At 39.5% G+C, this 18,543-nt stretch overlaps 2 protein-coding genes across 2 annotated transcripts; one reads left to right on the top strand and one right to left on the bottom strand.

The window, feature by feature from the left end:
* Positions 1-443: 443 nt before the first annotated feature.
* tarbp2 (TAR (HIV) RNA binding protein 2) lies at positions 444-6,410 on the top strand. The gene is made up of 7 exons (XM_022207181.2): positions 444-692; positions 1,717-2,031; positions 2,281-2,350; positions 2,450-2,567; positions 3,161-3,288; positions 3,560-3,755; positions 4,699-6,410. Exons 1-7 carry the CDS (start codon positions 640-642, stop codon positions 4,854-4,856), a joined length of 1,038 nt encoding a protein of 345 aa, XP_022062873.1. The 5' UTR covers positions 444-639; the 3' UTR covers positions 4,857-6,410.
* Positions 6,351-18,211, bottom strand: tespa1 (thymocyte expressed, positive selection associated 1). The gene is made up of 12 exons (XM_022206831.2): positions 17,713-18,211; positions 16,688-16,872; positions 16,260-16,302; positions 15,294-15,334; positions 14,929-14,982; positions 13,137-13,176; positions 12,412-12,459; positions 12,124-12,219; positions 11,604-11,812; positions 10,245-11,461; positions 9,409-9,496; positions 6,351-6,884 (listed from the first exon to the last, which is right to left on the bottom strand). Exons 2-12 carry the CDS (start codon positions 16,827-16,829, stop codon positions 6,793-6,795), a joined length of 2,070 nt encoding a protein of 689 aa, XP_022062523.2. The 5' UTR covers positions 16,830-16,872; positions 17,713-18,211; the 3' UTR covers positions 6,351-6,792.
* Between the last annotated feature and the right edge of the window lie 332 nt (positions 18,212-18,543).

Raw genomic sequence — 18,543 nt, forward strand, 5'->3', positions numbered from 1 at the left:
GTAGATACTGTGTTCTGCCATCAAAGCACTTTATGCCCAGTTGCAAATTGCACATAGTTCTGACGCAAATGAAAACCATTAGAACAATACGCCATAGCCTTCACCATAGCCAAAAAACTGGTCGTCTCTGCCAAAAATGGGACCTCAAATACAAATATCTGCGAATCTGAACTGATGAGAAGTTCTCTTTTAAATATCAGGCGTTTACGCTAGAGACTAAACTACAACAACAGCAAAAATGTTTCTTTTACAGGAATAAATCATGTTTTCCACTGCATTGCACTGCAACTATCTCATTTGTTGTAGAGATTAAATAATTGTCAATACTTTTACCACAGACTACGCATGAAATTGAACATATAGCATACAGACTTTGGTGCTTACCGTGGATTGAACAAGTGCTGGATGCAGTCTGTCCAAGAAAGACCCTCAGGGAGCCTTGACGTCATATCTGTGCGCCTCAAAGACCGCTGTGTACTCTGTCGGAGCAGATGAGGCTTCGTCTACAGCTTTTCACATGTCGATGTCTCATCATCTGTCTGGGAAAATAATAAACTTTAGCTAATGAAAGCAAGTGTCTGTTCTGGTGGGGGGATTTGCCATCCGAAACCGACCGGCTCTGTCTGCGTGAAATAGGGAATGAACGACGAGACAGCATCGGACAGCTGGAAGAGAAACTCCGGGTGCTCCAGGTGAAGCTGCACGGAGGCTAAGCTAGCATAGCACCGCGGCTAGCCGCGGGCCAAATCTGACAATTAGCTCATTCATTTTATCAGTTAATTTTCCTAACCGCTTCTCTCACGAATCTGTTAGCTTTAAATGTGACAAATACAACGCAAAGTTATTTGGTAGAGACTTAGCTGAGCTAGCTTCAAGGAACGGTGCTAACATCCAGCTGCCTCGTTTCTACAGTGTTTATGCCAAGTTTTCCAGTTGCGTTTAGCATCAGAAGTTGATTCGACTTTGTCACCCTAGGTTGTGATTGCATGAATTAATTTTGGATTGAAGAAAATCATTTCCATTTATTGATCTTCTCCCAGTGTGTACTCAATAGTTGTGACTTAGAGAGCTGCAGGTGGTCCTGTAGCTCCAGTGACAACACATTGTTAAAGCACTCTATTAATCAAAACACACACGTCTTTATCGAGATCAAAATCAAGCACAACTTCACACAGATAGGATCATTCATAGACTGTTTTCTGTACTGAACATATGTGCTAGGGTTTAAAGTAAAATGCGTTTTTAACAGTCTGTTAGCTGCTTTAAGAACTTCATTTATGAGGGCAGTGCATCAAAAATGACAATATTGTTGTTTCCAGTTATGGCTTGTGATATACAATGGTTTCAGACAATTTATGCTGGAGTTTTGAGATTTTCAATACCTCCAAGCAAATTTAGTAAATATCAAACCTGAATAACTGCTCACCCCTTGTGGCTGGTTTCTCTAAATTCTGCCTCTGATGTATTCATGTCCCACTGTGATGGAGTAGGGGCAGAATTAACACCGCTTACAAATTTGTTAAAGTGATTCAAGACAGAATATGTTGTTCCAACAAAAGAGGAAATCACAGTTCTGAATTGCACAGTAATGGGAGCATCTATTAAATATGTTGCTCAGGTGTATAAATGACACATCTCACTAAAGCTTTCTGTTGATAAGTCAGCAATCATTTGACAGTGACAGTCAGTCTCATGCAGGGTTTTACTTTTGTTTAGTATTGAGCAAATGCTGGCTGTGAATCCCGGAAAGACGCCCATCAGTCTGCTGCAGGAGTATGGAACGCGGATAGGCAAGACCCCAGTGTATGACCTGCTGAAGGCCGAGGGACAGGCCCACCAGCCCAACTTCACATTCCGCGTCTCCGTCGGAGAGATCAGCTGCACCGGCCAAGGGCCCAGCAAGAAGGCAGCCAAGCACAAAGCAGCTGAGGCTGCTCTGAAGATGCTCAAGGGAGGCCTCGGAGTTCCCGCCGGAGTCGGTGTTGGAGTAGACGGATTTATTGGGGTTGATGTGCCTGCTGATGGAGACAGGTCAGTTTCTTGTGTTATTTTGATGTTGTTGTTTTTTTTTTTTTTTTTTTAGAAAAACGTGGGTTCAGTTTCTTTTTTGTTATCCACAACAGTAGCTTGCTATTCTCTACAGATCTAATGGGTTATCATGAGGCAGACCAACCTGACTGTTATGTAGAATGTTTCAACAGTGAGAAAATACAGGCTCGAGGTCTGTGTGGTTTCATTATTTCCTGTTCTACTTTTTTTTTAATCTCAACTTCTGTGCAGTTCACAGTCAGAGATGAAGACCTCGGGCAGTTCTCAGCAGTCTGAATGTAACCCTGTGGGGGCTCTGCAGGTAAATACACAAAGATTATACTGTGAATAAATGCCATCATTGCTTATGTTATTACAATATTTGGTTTATGCATTTCTTTTCTTGTTAATTCTATGTCAGGAATTGGTGGTGCAGAAAGGATGGCGTTTGCCAGAGTACACAGTCACCCAGGAGTCTGGTCCAGCACACCGCAAAGAGTTCACCATGACCTGCAGAGTCGAGAGATTTGTTGAAATTGGTACACATCTTGATTTTTCACTCTCTCGGCGTGTGTGTGTCGTGTCTGTTTGCAGGTGGCTGACTATGGTCATGGTCAAACCTCACACTCTATCAGTCATGCTATATCATCACCCAGTTAACAAAAATGCAGTTGTGAAACATTCAAGGACTTCATGAAATAACGTTAATAGAATACACCTCAATGAAAGTCAAGAAAATAGTATGTGCTGCTTTTTATAAAGCATAACTAATATTAGCACTAACTAACCACGAAAATGGTGCCACAATTGGCCACCTCACCTGATTTCCTCTGTGTTTCTGTTTTATTAGTTTTGCATATATATATTCTATTGATGATGTGCAGTTTAGCTAGAATCTTTTTCTGTTTCTGTTGGATTGAATTGAAAATGTCTATAAACCTATGTATATTGGTAAAATAAATGAATATTCGGTTTAGAATCTTTAATCTTCATACATGAAGTCTTAACATCACAACTGAACAAGAATGGGCTTCTTAATTCGATAAGAAGTCAACTCTGATGTTTCTTGTGCTTTGAAATTTTACTGAAAGACAATCAGTAAATTGATCGATAATCTCCTATTTCTCTCCAGGAAGCGGGACATCTAAGAAGTTAGCCAAAAGAAACGCAGCAGCTAAGATGTTATCACGTATCCATGATGTCCCAGTAGACCTGAGGACCAGCAATGACGCTGACACCGAAGATGACACATTTACCATGGTGAGAGACAAACATAAGTACGCTTTCTTTGTGCACTGACAGTTTCTGAAGAGCCGAGGAAATTACTTTGCATCATAAGAGGAAAGTATGCGCAACTTTAGCATTTAGTTAAATACCAGGGATAGCAACGTTTCCCATGTTTTTGTTACAGCTGTTTTTCTGGGTGATGTATCTTATATTATGTTCCCAATTATGTCTCACTAATATTGTTGTCAAATAATGATAATATCCACCAATTTCTGTAAAACTTATCTTCCCTTTCTACACACAGCACATGGGAAGCAGAGCTGAGTCTGGCAAGAGCAAAGGTTTCAGCTGTACATGGGACTCTCTGCGTAACTCAGCTGGAGAGAAGATCCTCCAGCTCCGTAGCCACCCTCTGGGTATGCCCTCCGACTCCAACTTCTGCTCCTTGCTGAGTGACCTGTCTGTGGAGCAGCGCTTCGACGTCAGCTATCTGGATCTAGGTAAGGTCACAAACACCAAAACTCAAACTGATCGTACGACATCGTGAAGAGAAATGAGGAGTCATGGACGTCACTGCCCGCGCTTCAAAATGCAACAACAGCCACAGTTTAGTTTTAGTAGAATGCAAATATGATAATTCAGCTGAACTCTCACTGTGATAAACCTTGTTAGGCTGCAAAAGCCTCTCGCTGCGCTTGGCAGTGTCTTGAGTACATTTAGGTGTCAGGCCAGAGAACAAACGGCTTGCTGTGCGGTTACTATTACTGTCATCAGATAAGGAGGAAGTGATCTGCAGCTGCACGTTGTCACAGTTTTGTGGGGAACCATTTTATCTGTGGACAGCACTTCACAGATGGACCACAGTTTAACATGACAGTTGTACTTGTGGCGCTACATCAGTGTTAAAATTCTTAGCTGAATTCCTAATATTTATGTGTTATTTTATTTTTCTGTTTTGTAGAATTAGAACTTGTGATGAGAAGCTTAGACTATTTTACATTCTGTCAAGCATGTGACTAATGAAATCATTACAAAAAAGGTGTTACTGTCATTTATATCATATTGTTTTTAATGGTTAAATATGAATGCAATATTATTTTACAGATGTCATTTATGTCAGATGATTCTCCTTCATACGCCACATATGCTCTCTGTTATCTATATTTTCTATTTACTCATTTATTTACTGACAAAATGTGGCATCATTTTGAATCAATAGTAAATGCTTCAACTGCTGAAATATGCTCTAGTGCTCTTTAAACGCAAACATAAAGATTTACTACATAGAGGTTGATATTTTCAGTTCTCCCTCCTATTCCCAGATTAATGATAATGCTGGTAATATCTATTATTTTGTAAAATTGTAACTACCAGACAGAGGTAAATCAGCATTAACAACACTTGGATGTTTTTTTACAATGATTTTGTTTGTTCTTGTTCCAGAGGAGCGCAGCCTCAGCGGCCTGTGTCAGTGTCTAGTGGAGCTGTCCACACAGCCAATCACAGTGTGCCACGGCTTTGCTCCAAATATAGATGCTGCTCGAGCCAACGCGGCCCACAATGCACTGCAGTACCTCAAAATCATGGCGGGAGGGAAATGATCGGCCTCGATGATTTCCTCCTCGCAGACTCAAACTCGTTGCTACACAATGCCATCATAAATTTCTGCTTCGGACAACGGAGGCACTTGATGTGTTTAAATAATGTGAATTACCTCAGATTTGGAAATGGAGACTTTTACTGACCCCAGATTAACTCCAGGAGTTCCTTTTTAGCCCCACTGGCATCTAACTGAAGCCACTGAAGACTTGGTTACCCAAAAACTCAGACGCCCCTCGTTTTTTTCTGCATATTTGTCACTAATTTTTTAAAAATACATTTTCAGCCTTTTTACTTTTCGTCCTCATGCCATCCACTGTATTTTCCATAGTCTTATCTAAATTATAAATGGTGCTTATGCAGTAACTTTCTGTCCCACTTAACTCCAGACAAATTCGGATGCAGTTAAAAAATGCAAAAGGTGAAAGTGGTTTGTAAAACTGGGTGTTGGATTTATTGGTGCTTTGTTGAATCCCGGTTCTCATGGTTGGACGTAAAAAAAACCCCAAAACACTCCAGCCATGCTGCTGAAACACTGAGAGGAAGAGACTCTGCTGAATAAATATCAGAGGATAATTATTTTAAAGATGGACCTTTTTACAGATGAGCTGAAAAAAGTGGCTCTTCTATTTTCGTTTTTTATCGATTTGACCCCAGAAACTTCAAGTATTTGTGTCTGTGACGTTCTTAATGTTTGGCCAGATTATCTTTGTTTAAGGTTATGACTTCAAATTAGGTGTAAAGTTTTGGAAACTCTTGTAGGAATTTCATATTCAAACTGTCTATTACTCTTTTTTTAGATTGCAACATTTGCATGAGGTGCTTTGTAGATCGTTTTCTGGTACATTTATGACCGGGCTGAAAGAGGAAGAAGTACGAGTTTCTTATAATTATTAAACATAGTTACTTAAAGCTTTCTTTATCACAGACCTTACAAAGCTACCACATATTTTTATGTGAATTTTCAATAATATTACCTCAGTAATGTCTTTTGTGCTTGTAACACCCAGTATTTGTCATTTAAACCCCCGTGTTTTTCTCTGTTTTTTTCTTCCCAACATGAATGTGACTCCAATTATGACATTTAAAAACTGATGACAATTTTCCAGATTCTATTCTTTGACTACCTGTTGTGTCTTTATGAAAGGTTTTGCCACAGCTGACCTCACTGTCGTTCTGTATTGGTCGTTGCACTCAATATATGTATTGAAAATAGTCTAGAGTTTGCACTACTACAGATAAAATCTTTTGCACAATGCAGTCTGACCACATTTCTGTACATCTACCAGCACTGGCATCAACTTCAGTGTGCTTGATGTGACGTTGACCTCATTCTCCGAAATGGCAGATCTGCATAATGTTTTTCTGATTTTGGAAAGAGGAAGTTAACTGCTGGGTTTTAATGAATTTTAGGTGCTGACACCATTGACGTCACTGTGGACAGTACATTTGACGAAGTGGTGTTCGGAGAAAATATTGCCCAGTTGAAAAAGGTGTAAATGAAATACAAGCTTTATGGGAAATTGTTTTCAATAAAACATTTTTTGTCCATTTTACTGTTGTCGTAATGAATTGAATATAGTCCTTCATATGGTAACGTATGGTCTACATTGTGTTTCTTTAAAACCTTTGACTTTACTTATGTACAATAAGCATTAATAAAAATATTCTGTGTTTAGTATGAGTACTTGTGAAAAGCATAATGCTTTGCTCCAAACTTTCCTTATTAGAAGAAAAGCTTCTTGAGTGTAGAGCTTCTGAAAACTTCACGTCAGTCTTACAGTCTGACATTTTCATCTTTTGTAGCTGTTTAACTTAAAAGTCCTTGCTTTGAAGCACTTTCACAATCACTAGTTTTACAACCTTAAATCTTCAGTGCAGGAAAAGGCTCACAGATGAGAAATGCTGCTGTGCAAATTGTTTCCATGGGGTTTTCTGTCATCTGATGTGTCTGTCTGATAAGGGAGTGACTTCTTCGTCTGCGTAGCCGCTGCTGTCGGACTGCATGCTGTCACCGCGGACCACTTCACCTACAGAAGAGTAGAAACACAGTCAGAGCTGTTCTACCGACATCGTGTGCTACTGCATGAATGCAGCTGCAGTCTGATCTGAAGAGGCACATATAGTAACAAACACACCTGCACAGTGACCTGTATACACATGTGCCTGTCAGACTGAGAAAGCCCTCCTGTGATGATCAGATACTTTTCATGGTCACACATACATCTGTTCCTACATAAATATATCAGAAATATTCAATTCCTCACAGATCCTTAATACAAATGATTAGTAAAATATTGCTTTGTGTGATAAGACAGATAAAGTATTAAAAGTAACTTTGCATACACAAAATGTATCTTTTCTTTACTCATATATAACCATCCCACTTTTGCTGTCAACAGATGGATTTGAGGACCACACAAAATAACCTTCAGAATGTTACAAACAGTACTTATGAAATTAGGCCCTACAACACATGCTCATGCTGAACTAGTCATGTCACTCAGAGAGCTCAGTACTCCACCAAGGCTGCTCAGTTGTTGAATCATTTCCAACACATAAGTCCTGATAAGTCCGCAGTGGTGGATTTGTAGTAGGATCGCAATCATGTAATCGTCAACAGGCTGCTGTTGTAGCGTTCACTTGTTGTCATGGTTACAGTGATGCCGTGCCGCTATCTCACAATAATACAGAAATCTTTAACAAATCCGTGGATCCAGACTACAAGCTGCATCACTGCCAAAATCTAATCACTTGGGCCTTGTGTCATTTCTGACCTTCCCTGAAAATTTTATCTAAATCAGTTTGTCCGTTTTTGAGTAATGCTGCGTACAGAAAAACAGAGAAACAGACAAACATACACACGTGGACAAAATTGTTGGTACCCCTCAGTTAAAGAAGGAAAAACCCACAATTCTCACTGAAATCACTTGAAACTCACAAAAGTAACAATAAATAAAAATTTATTGAAAATTAAATAATCAAAAACAGCCATTACTTTTGAATTGTTGATTAACATAATTATTTAAAAAAACAAACTAATGAAACAGGCCTGGACAAAAATGATGGTACCTCTATAAAAGATTGAAAACTATTTGACCAGAGTGACATGATTAACTCAGGTGTGTCATTTAATTGACATCACAGGTGTTTCCAAACTCATAATCAGTCAGTCTGCCTATTTAAAGGGAGACAAGTAGTCACCCTGCTGTTTGGTGAAAAGGTGTGTACCACACTGAACATGGACAACAGAAAGCGAAGGAGAGAATTGTCCCAGGACATCCGAAAAAAAATGATAGACAAACATCTTAAAGGTAAAGGCTATAAGACCATCTCTAAACAGCTTGAAGTTCCTGTGACAACAGTGGCTCATATTATTCAGAAGTTCAAGACCCACGGGACAGTAGCCAACCTCCCTGGACGTGGCCGCAAGAGGAAAATTGATGACAAATTGAAGAGACGGATCGTTGGAATTGTATCCAAAGAGCCCAGAGCAACCTCCAAAGAAATTAAAGGTGAACTCCAAGGCCAAGGTACATCAGTGTCAGATCGCACCATTCGTCGTTGTTTGAGCCAAAGTGGACTTCATGGGAGACGACCAAGGAGGACACCACTGCTGAAAAAAACTCATAAAAAAGCCAGACTGGAATTTGCAAAAATGCATGTTGACAAGCCACAAAGCTTCTGGGAGAATGTCCTTTGGACAGATGAGACCAAACTGGAGCTTTTTGGTAAGGCACATCAACTCTATGTTCATAGACTCAAAAACCAAGCATACGAAGAAAAGAACACTGTCCCTACGGTGAAACATGGAGGAGGCTCAGTAATGTTTTGGGGCTGCTTTGCTGCATCTGGCACAGGGTGTCTTGAAAGTGTGCAAGGTACGATGAAATCTGAAGACTATCAAGGCATTCTGGAGAGAAATGTGCTGCCTAGTGTCAGAAAGCTTGGTCTCAGTCGCAGGTCATGGGTCTTCCAACAGGACAACCATCCAAAACACACAGCCAAAAACACCCAAGAATGGCTGAGAGAAAAGCGTTGGACTATTCTAAAGTGGCCTTCTATGAGCCCAGATCTGAATCCCATTGAACATATGTGGAAGGAGCTGAAACATGCCATTTGGAGAAGACACCCATCAAACCTGAGACAACTGGAGCTGTTTGCTCATGAGGAGTGGGCCAAAATACCTGTTGACAGCTGCAGAACGCTCATTGACAAATACAGAAATCGTTTAATTGCAGTGATTGCCTCAAAAGGTTGTGCAACAAAATATTAAGTTATGGGTACCATCATTTTTGTCCAGCCCTATTTCATTAGTTTGTTTTTTTAAATAATTATGTTAATCAACAATTCAAAAGTGATGGCTGATTTTGATTATTTAATTTTCAATAAATTTTTATTTATTGTTACTTTTGTGAGTTTCAAGTGATTTCAGTGAGAATTGTGGGTTTTTCCTTCTTTAACTGAGGGGTACCAACAATTTTGTCCACGTGTGTATGCCGATTGTCACACAACTATGCTGCGTTCTGTGGCAAAGTAATAAATATACACTACCTTTGTATTGTTGTTTCTTGGATAATGACAAGGTTGACGTTCTTGTAGTTTGTGATGGTCCCATTTCTTCTTCTCCTGCGCTATGCACCTATAGAGAAAAAAAAAACATGAAATATGTATTTTATACTGTACCTGTTTTAACTCTTGTATGATGAGGAAACAATGTCACAAAGAATTATGTATCATTAGAGCTAAACAATATTTTCTTGTATATACCTTGTACACTGTAATATAATCACAAAGATGCTCTGTGATCATTTAAAGGGGTCCATCATGGTATACCATTTAAACCCATTTGTCAGAGGGTCATTCATATCAGTTTTCCAGTTTTCTTTTTTAATCGGTAACATATTGTTGCTTAGTCTGATTAATTATTTTTACTTGGGCAAAACAAACTTCTTAACAACTTATTTATAAAGTGTTAAGAAGGTAAAATGCTTTAATGCTGATGGCACAACTAGTTTATGAGCTGATTAGATTTAACACCACACCAACCATGTGTGAGTCCACAACCAAAACTAAGCCTCGTCCACTGAGGAAAGATCATATGGCACATTAGGATGCTAGACTGTGTGTAGAAATAAAATTTCATCATATTTCTTGATGGACTTACAAGTAGGATTGATGGGTAATTGCTGAGTTAGCAAATTTAAATCTAAATATCAGTCCAATAGTAAACTCTCTACAAATGAAGATACAGAAACAAATCTGGTGAAATAGTGACAGTTTTTTATCGTCATAATGTATTTAATGTAATGCTATTTTTTCAGCATCATCTAGCTCTAGATTTAGATTCTAGATACTACAGATGCAGAACTGTTTTCAAACTACTGTACCTCTTCCAGCTCAAAGGAGTTAGCCTCCTGAAGGTTATTGGAGACGTGGTTCAGGCCCTGATGTGCCACAGGATTCAGGTAGCATCTTTCCCCTTCATTAACTGTCTCTGCACATGTCTGGACAGATGAGTCAGGTGAAGCATGACAGGAATCTGGTGTGTTCAAAGAACACAAAGACACATCATCCTCTTCCCAGCCGGTTACAGTGATACAGTAATGAGTGCAGCTGCCACTGGGCTCCAGGACAGGAAGTGATGTGGCTGTATCCACCTGTGTGGCCTCTCCTGAAGAGGTTATGTTGTCGGTGTATGAGTCGTCATGAGGCTCAGAGATTGCGGTTTGTCTATTTGGTTTGTGTGCTCTAGAACATGATCTATCTGTACCTTTTAAACCAGAGGAGACATGAAGTAAACTGTTCCGACTGTGTGTGTTTTGATGGCGGAAAGGCGCTTGGTGTACACTCTCGACTATCTGCGGACAGATTAGATCATATGTAGCCTTGGCAACAGGTTCTCGCTCAGCTGTCCTTGAGTTACTTTGAACCAAACACGGGTCCAGTTCTGGTGGACATGAAAGCAACGGATGTTCTGTTTCTATCACAGTTTCTCCTGATAGCGATGACGCTACAGATGTTCTCACATTGTGATTCATCCTGTCCAGGTCTGTTTGTTTGACACTGTTTTCATCACTATTAACATTATCTGTTTGTTTTTGGTCCTGCATCTTTTTCGGACAGATTTTATTTTCATTCTGATGAATCTCTGTATCCGCCATTGTCTGCTGTGTTTGCACTTCCTTCCCACTATAACACAGTGTTTCATCGTCTGTGATCAGCCCAACATCCACAGTTGAATTGCTCCTGTCATGTTCCTCCAAATCCAGCTTCTTGGTAGCCCCAGTCTTGACTTTCAGGACTATATCCACAACTTCAGGGAGGCTGGATCTTTTCCTGGGAGAGGGCTGTGGAGATGTGGAGTCTGACCCACGGGGCGAGCCTGTGTAGAGGCACATCTTGTTGACGGTGTCCTTCAGCCTCTCCACCGGAGACCGCGGCTCGCTGCGAATGTTGCTCCTGAACCGTTCAATCCTCTCCACAGGAGAAGAGAAGGTAAACTCTGGTGTGGTCAGTTTCTGTAGAGGAGTGCGGGACACATGGGAGTAGAGGGAATAGAAAGCGTTGGCCATTGCCGTGAGCACTTGCACTTGTCTGAAACGACCTGTGGAAAGATTAAAACGTAAATGAAAAGATCTCAATCCATAATTATTTCACCTTATCGCACATTGAATTATGTTATGCAATTTTGCACAGCAATGAAAGATAATTTGCAGCACAGTGATTTAATAACTCCATAGTCTTACTAGCAAGAGAGAGGCTGGGGTCCTCCTCTCTTATCCGTCGCAGCTGTGAGTCCAGGAAGAGGCGGAAATTGATGCCCTGAGCCTGAGAGGGAAACGTGAAGAAGCGAGGAGGGATCCGCACGGTGACCTGTGGCTCTTCAGAGCCAAAACCCAGCTCATAAAGAGTCTCCTCGGCATCCTCTGAGCACAACTGCAGGACCTCTGATACACTAATGTGAGTGAAAGACATGAAATGTTGTATGACTGTACAGTGCCTCAAAAGTGTTTTATAAAATCATCTTACATTGGACCAATAAGGAGAGATAGAAACAATGACGGAAAAAGAAACAAGATGAAGTATTATGGATTGGAATAGAATTAGAACACACTGTTATCCAGGTAAAGGCAGATCAGAAAAAGACTAATATTGAGGAGAAAACAACTAAGAAACAGCTGCTAAATAGGGTATTTAAGAACAAAGAGCCTGGTCAGAAGTTTCTGGCAGACAGAAAAATATAAGCTTTAAGTGTTGTGGCCTCACCTTGATGTGGTTTTCCAGGTGGAGGAGGAGAGGCAGCTGGAAGCCATGCTGTGGCCCAAGTTCAGTGACGGCAGACATAGTCCCTGCCGAGGGGTACTATAGATGAGACACGTAAAGAGATTTAATGTATACCACATGCATATTAGGAATGAAATAAATGCCTCACTTTATTTTTGGTTTGCATTTTAAAACTGAGAAAATAAAACAATTTCTCTACAGAACAAGTCCAAAGCAAATCATTTAATATCAGTGTTACTTATTGACTTGAGGAGGAAGTTGGCCACTGACCTGGTGAGTCTGCTTCGCTGGTTAAGGGAAGGATGTCGCGGCGGCCGGCTTCAAAGTCAGCACAGAGCAAGAAAAAGCAGAAAAATAGCAACAGGCCATTAATTACAAGTTTAGTATGTTCACAAAGTGTCTTCAAATGTTCTTCAAAACTAAGAAATGTCTCCATAATATGAGTAATTGAGTCAAGTGTTGTGGAGCTATCACAGATATATCAGTAACAGTACACATCTTCTTTCTACAAGATCATAATGCAAAAAATATATTTGTGGTGTTTAGAAATGGTGTCATTGCACAGTTTGTCCAGCAGAGCAGCTCCGGCTTCATTTTTTTCTTACAAAACTCTGCCTGCAGCACATGTAGCAGAGAAAGTATCATAGCTGAGCAGCTGTGTTTCCATGGTAAGCTCTAACTCAAGTATGTATACCAGCCAAAAGTTTGGACACACCTTCTCATTTAGTGCTTTTTATTTATTTGTATTATTTTCTACATTGTAGATTAATACTGAAGATTAACACTTTTTGTTTACAACATAATTCCATATGTATTCTTTTATAGTCTCGGTGTCTTCGCTGTTAATCTACAATAATTAAATACTCTAGTATCAGTTGCTGTCACCACAAGAGCCAAAGCAGCATGGATTCACATATGTGAACATTTGCTAATTCAATCTAATCAGTAGTTTATTTCATTGTTACTATAACAACAAGATTACAGTTTCTACTCACCCAGCTTCAGATGTAACTCCTCCAGTATTTAAGACAGAAGCTGAAACAAAGAAATCATTTCAGAATGAGAGGAAAATGTACTGATACGAATGTCGGTTTCATAGCCTATTTGCAAACCTGTTCCCACATACGTGTGTGTCTATAATGGTTGTGTTGAAAATAATATCACAGCTCTGGACACAGTCATACCAACAGTTCATACAATTGCTGAAGTATCTGTACCACCAGGACACTCAAGGAGGAATTCATATGCCATGGTCGCAAAAGATGAACCGATACATAGGGTGTAATGTTACGGATATTTTTTTTTAATCACATAACACATGAGGAAAATCCCCTTTTACTCTACCCTTCCCTGAGCTGGTATATTGCTTCCTGTGTATGAAGGCAGTCAGCTGACCTGGATCAAACGCTCTTTGAACAAAGAAACACATCTGACCTCACATAGATGCCTTATCTTTCAGTGTTCGGAGTGTGTGATTGAGGTGTGAGCTTGCTTTGTCAGATAGTTTCAGCTTCAGATAACTCCATAATTTGCTTGTTGAATGATTGAAGTGGTTAAGTTGTTAAGTCAGTTGTAGATGTGGACAGTTTTTGAGTTCATTTCAAGTTAGCTTTGTTGAAATATCCACATAATACAAAAAGGAGTTACACTTTTGTTCAAAGCAAGTGCATCACCCCTTAAAATGAAGATCTCTAACCGACTGCATCAGATACGATTGTAATTGAAGTAAACAGCATTAGGTGTAACTTTCAGGTAGGTAAACTTGCAGTTGCAAGAGTGAACTTTGCATTTTGTTTTCCATTTAAAATGATAAAACAAAGCACTTTGGAGACTTCTGATCAACATTACAGTCACAAGTGTTGTGTTTTTCTGAAACTGTTGTGTAGAGGCTACAAATGCATTTTGGAATAGTTTCAGAGCAGGTGTCAAACACTGCTTTGTCTTAACTAATAATAAATAGATTTTGTATATATTTCTGTTTGTGATGCTAGTCCTTAATGTGACACACCATTGCAAAAAATAAAGGTTTGAAATGTGAAATTTCATTGTGACAAACTGCATATCTGGATTAATATTTTATGGTTATCAGTTTTTTTCCTCCTACACCTCAATAAAAAATGGACTGTACTAAAAACAGATCCTTAAACTGTCAGATTATTTTATGATAATAGTAGTCATCTTTAAAATCTACAATAAATCTAAAGCGCTAAGTCATTACTTTAAAAACCTTCTTTACCCTGCAGTTACATTCAAAGTTATCACTTAGATTGTAAAATAGATTGTAGAAATATATATATTGAGGCCCAGACAAGAACGTAAATTTGTAAGGGTTGATTTTTCTTTTAAGCTGAGCCCTTTAACAAACTAATCTTAAGCATATTAACAAAAAAGAACTGTCCAGCATGTACTTCCCCTTCTCAAAGACATCCTGCTTGGCAGAGATACAGTAACACTTCGCAACACTAGGTGTTTCAAAGATTACAGCTGATATGCACAAGTTGGTCAGTCTGTCTGTGTCTTTAACTATTACAAAATTCTTTTAAAAGTCATCCAATTTTTCCGTCACAGACGTTTCCTGTTTCGTTAGTTTTATTTGCGTAAATGTGTGCGACTCGTGCCATGTGGGTATAATATTGAAGACTGGTTTAAGGTTAAAGTAAGGACCAGGTTATGTAGCTGGCAGGAAATGAATGTAACTAATTGTAATCTCCTCCACCTCTGAAGTGACGTAAACATTATGGGAACTGTGTATCCATGTATGCACGTATATGCAAAATCTGTGCTTACCATCGGCTCCAAGACTTAGGTCATCAGCTAAGTTGTTTGCTTGCAGCACAGACTCTGAAGGACACAGTCAATGATTTACATCTGTAAGCACATTATGCTAATTTCCTGTGCAATATGTAAATGAAGCACATTTACGTCAACACCCAAATTAGGTAAAAATTTGAGGTACTTGTACTTGACTTTAGTATCTATGTGCTACTCAATACTTCTGCTCCACTGTAATTCAAAAGAAAGTCTGGTACTCTTTACTTCAGAATATTTGGTAGTTTTAGCTTATTGAACATCATGTAATATTAGAGATTTAACAACTCAAAAGAACAGAGAATATTTCAAATTAAGTAAGGTTGGTGTCAGTTCTCACTCACCAAAACTCAGCTGACCGCTGCTCTCTCTGCAGGCATCTGATCTGTAAAGCAACATTTCATACAGAAATTTGCACGTACCCAGTCTGTTCCATTTGCATGCTTCTACCAAATAAGTGATTGTGTTTGCATAAATGGTTTCATCTACAGTTGGCTAGCAGCCTGGTCACAGTACAAGCTTGTGAGATCGAGTCTGCAATCGGTTTTCAAAAGTGGTAAAGTCTTGTCAACTTCCTCTTGGAGAAATATTAACCTACAAACTGACACGGTCACTTTCATGTTGAGTTCTGCGAAGACCTTTCACCACTACTTGTTCTGTTTGCTGTACTCTTTCCTAGTGGTACGGGCGTTTTCGATGCAGACGTGATGTATGTAGCACCTCTTTCACAACCACCAGAGCAGCTTGCTTTTCAATTACAGACATATAAGACAGTAAATAATGCCGTCCTTCCTCCAATCAGTTTCATAACAGACGGAACTCTTGTTTTATTCCAGTTATATAACTGAGTTATTCTACACCACGAGGGAATTTTTAGAAAGTCGAGGGCTGAAGCTTTTTTCCATTGTTGTAGTTGTTTATTTAGTGAATCAGCTTTCAGCACTGAAGTCTAGGAGAAGGGATTGTATCTATATCCTGAAAATGAATATTTTAAAATAATAATGTGCTGTGACATTTACCAAGAGGAGACAACATTTTCCAAATCAGCGAAAGGTTAAGTGAGATTACTTAATGGTTTTAGACTCAGCACTTATCTGAATCAGCTGAACTGTGAAATGCATCATCTACAACAACATCGTCCTGCAGCGTCTTCCTGGAACACCTGACTTCAGAGAGTTTCCACTCTGTGCTTTCTGTTGTTTGTTAACCATTTTCCAGTGGCTGACATATCGTCTTTCAGAGCCTTGAGAATGAGCGCTCAAAAAATATCATCTCAGAACAATAACAAGCGGCAAAGCATGTTGACTCACCCACAGCCGAGGAGCCAGTCCTCAATCTTTCCTGTGAAGCATCCTGTGGAAATTACACACTTAGGTTCATGAGTAATCCTCATTAAAAACATGTTTATTCACAGTTGTCTTTTATAACAAACTTCCCTCTGATAAATACTCAGTCAACAGTCTGTTATGAAAAATATGGAACCTTTAATTGCAGAGAAGTACTGCAATTTCTCAATTTCCTAAGAAGTAATTAAGCTTTATATGCATCTCTATTTTGTGAGGTTGTAAAGACCGAACTTACGGTGCTGACAAACAAGTAACAAAATATCCTACTTCCTTAGAAAATCTATACTTAATCACACGTATCTTCAAGCTCAGTGAACTCTTTGTTACATAACTTGTACATAATGCACAGTTGTGTGACAGAATCTATCACAAAGTCCTGAGTTTGTGCTCACCACCATCAGAAAAGACGTCGTCGTCTGCTATGGAGGCCGACTGAAAGCTGCACAGCGTCCGGTCAGGTTCCTCCAGAGTGGGCCACTGTCGGCTGCTGTTGATCCAGGCTCGCCGCCTCACTGTGGAGGACGGGCTGTCCATCGCCTCAGTTCACAGACTTCCAGGCAACATGGTGGGGTCAAAGCTGTCGCGGCACAAGGACAGAGTCAGCCGGGAAAATCCAGACAATACAGTTTACGGTTTTCACTGATGGTTGCTTTAATATGCTCAAATTGCAAACATTCTGACATTATATTCTGTGTTTTCTGAACTTATACTGCCAAACATTACTGACAGGATGCTGGTTCATCAAGTGCAATAACTGAATTCTCTGGCAAGTCTGAGAAACAGACTGATTCTGTATGAATTGTCAGCCACTACTATGATAGTGTATTTTCTTTATTTGTGCTTTTAAATGAATATTTATTCTGTCTAGGAACACTACTTCATAATAAATAAAGTGTGAACCACTTTTCATGGACATATATGTGTCTACAGTGCAGGAAAACATAAACATAAAGCTAGTATTAGGCAAATATCAGTATAAATATGATATAAATTTATAAAACTATACTAGTGGCCACAAGGATACTGCAGCAAGTTCAGGTTGACGGTCAAATGAACAGGTGAAACAGACCACATTTTTTTTCAGAATTAGCGCAAAATTGACAAAATGATAAACTGTGAAAGAGTATAAGTGATTTCAAGCAATATTTACGCTCTGTGTGTTCAAATAAAGTGCATGCATCAGAGTGAGCAGATGAAATAAGACACGGGTAGCAGCTGGTGCAGTACAGTAAAAGAGAGTCCAAAAGAAAAATATTACATCATATTACAAGTCTTTTTAACTTTAACATATGAGCCCAACTAAACATTATGTAGATAAATACAACACTGACAAGTTAGGGATTTGTAGTTTTAGTGTCTACAGAAGCCCACCACTGTACTACAAATCATATAAATAGGATATAAGGTTTTCTCTAACCTGCTTTTGCGGCGTCCACCGGTTGTGTATGACGATATTGGTCAGGCGTGTTCAGAGGTTTCTAAACTCTATTTAAAGCGAACAATCTTGACAGACGAAAAGCAGCTTTACCTTCACGGACGCGGGTTTCACTTGCGTGTCAGCGGCGCTCTTTCTCTCGTTTCCTGTTGAGGCAGGTTCAGATATCTCAAACTTCATCTGCAACTTCAGCAAACTGTCAAACTGCATCCAGGCCGCCTCGGCTTATCAACCGCCCGAGAGCGATTTGGGGCTCTTTCTGACGATTTCTTCCGAAGAGCATGAGTCGTGAAGGCAGCAGGCTGTGAATTTGCGCGGATCACCGCAGGTTTGAGGAGCTTGTAGGAAGTGACTTTGCATCTCATCTGAAATACAAAAAGTTTGAGCAGCGTGGGAAGCAGCTGCGACACATCCTGCAGAAAACACTCAAACAGGTTTCTGGAAATGTCAGGGCAAAGGCTGACAGCAGCTGCAGCTCAAATCATCAGCACCATCAGAGTCATTTAGAAGATAGGAAAAGCATCTGCTCTGTGATATCAAGATTAGCACTTTATAGCAGGTTATCATTATAATTTGGACATATTCAATATGAAAATCTACTCAGATATGGAGCTGGGAATCAATTAGTGGCATTTTAGTAGGGTGTATTACATAAGAAGTCACTCTTTTACAAGTGTTTATCAGCTGTGAGGCTTTATTAAAAAGTAAATAGCCACCTCATTTATGCTTTATAGACACTTTTGTTTGCGCACTGTAAACCATTATAAAGGAAATTAATTGAGTCCACTCATCTTTTCCAGTGTACTCAAGATA

The sequence above is a fragment of the Acanthochromis polyacanthus genome, chromosome 5, assembly GCF_021347895.1.
Source record: "Acanthochromis polyacanthus isolate Apoly-LR-REF ecotype Palm Island chromosome 5, KAUST_Apoly_ChrSc, whole genome shotgun sequence".
NCBI classification, from domain to species: domain Eukaryota; kingdom Metazoa; phylum Chordata; class Actinopteri; family Pomacentridae; genus Acanthochromis; species Acanthochromis polyacanthus.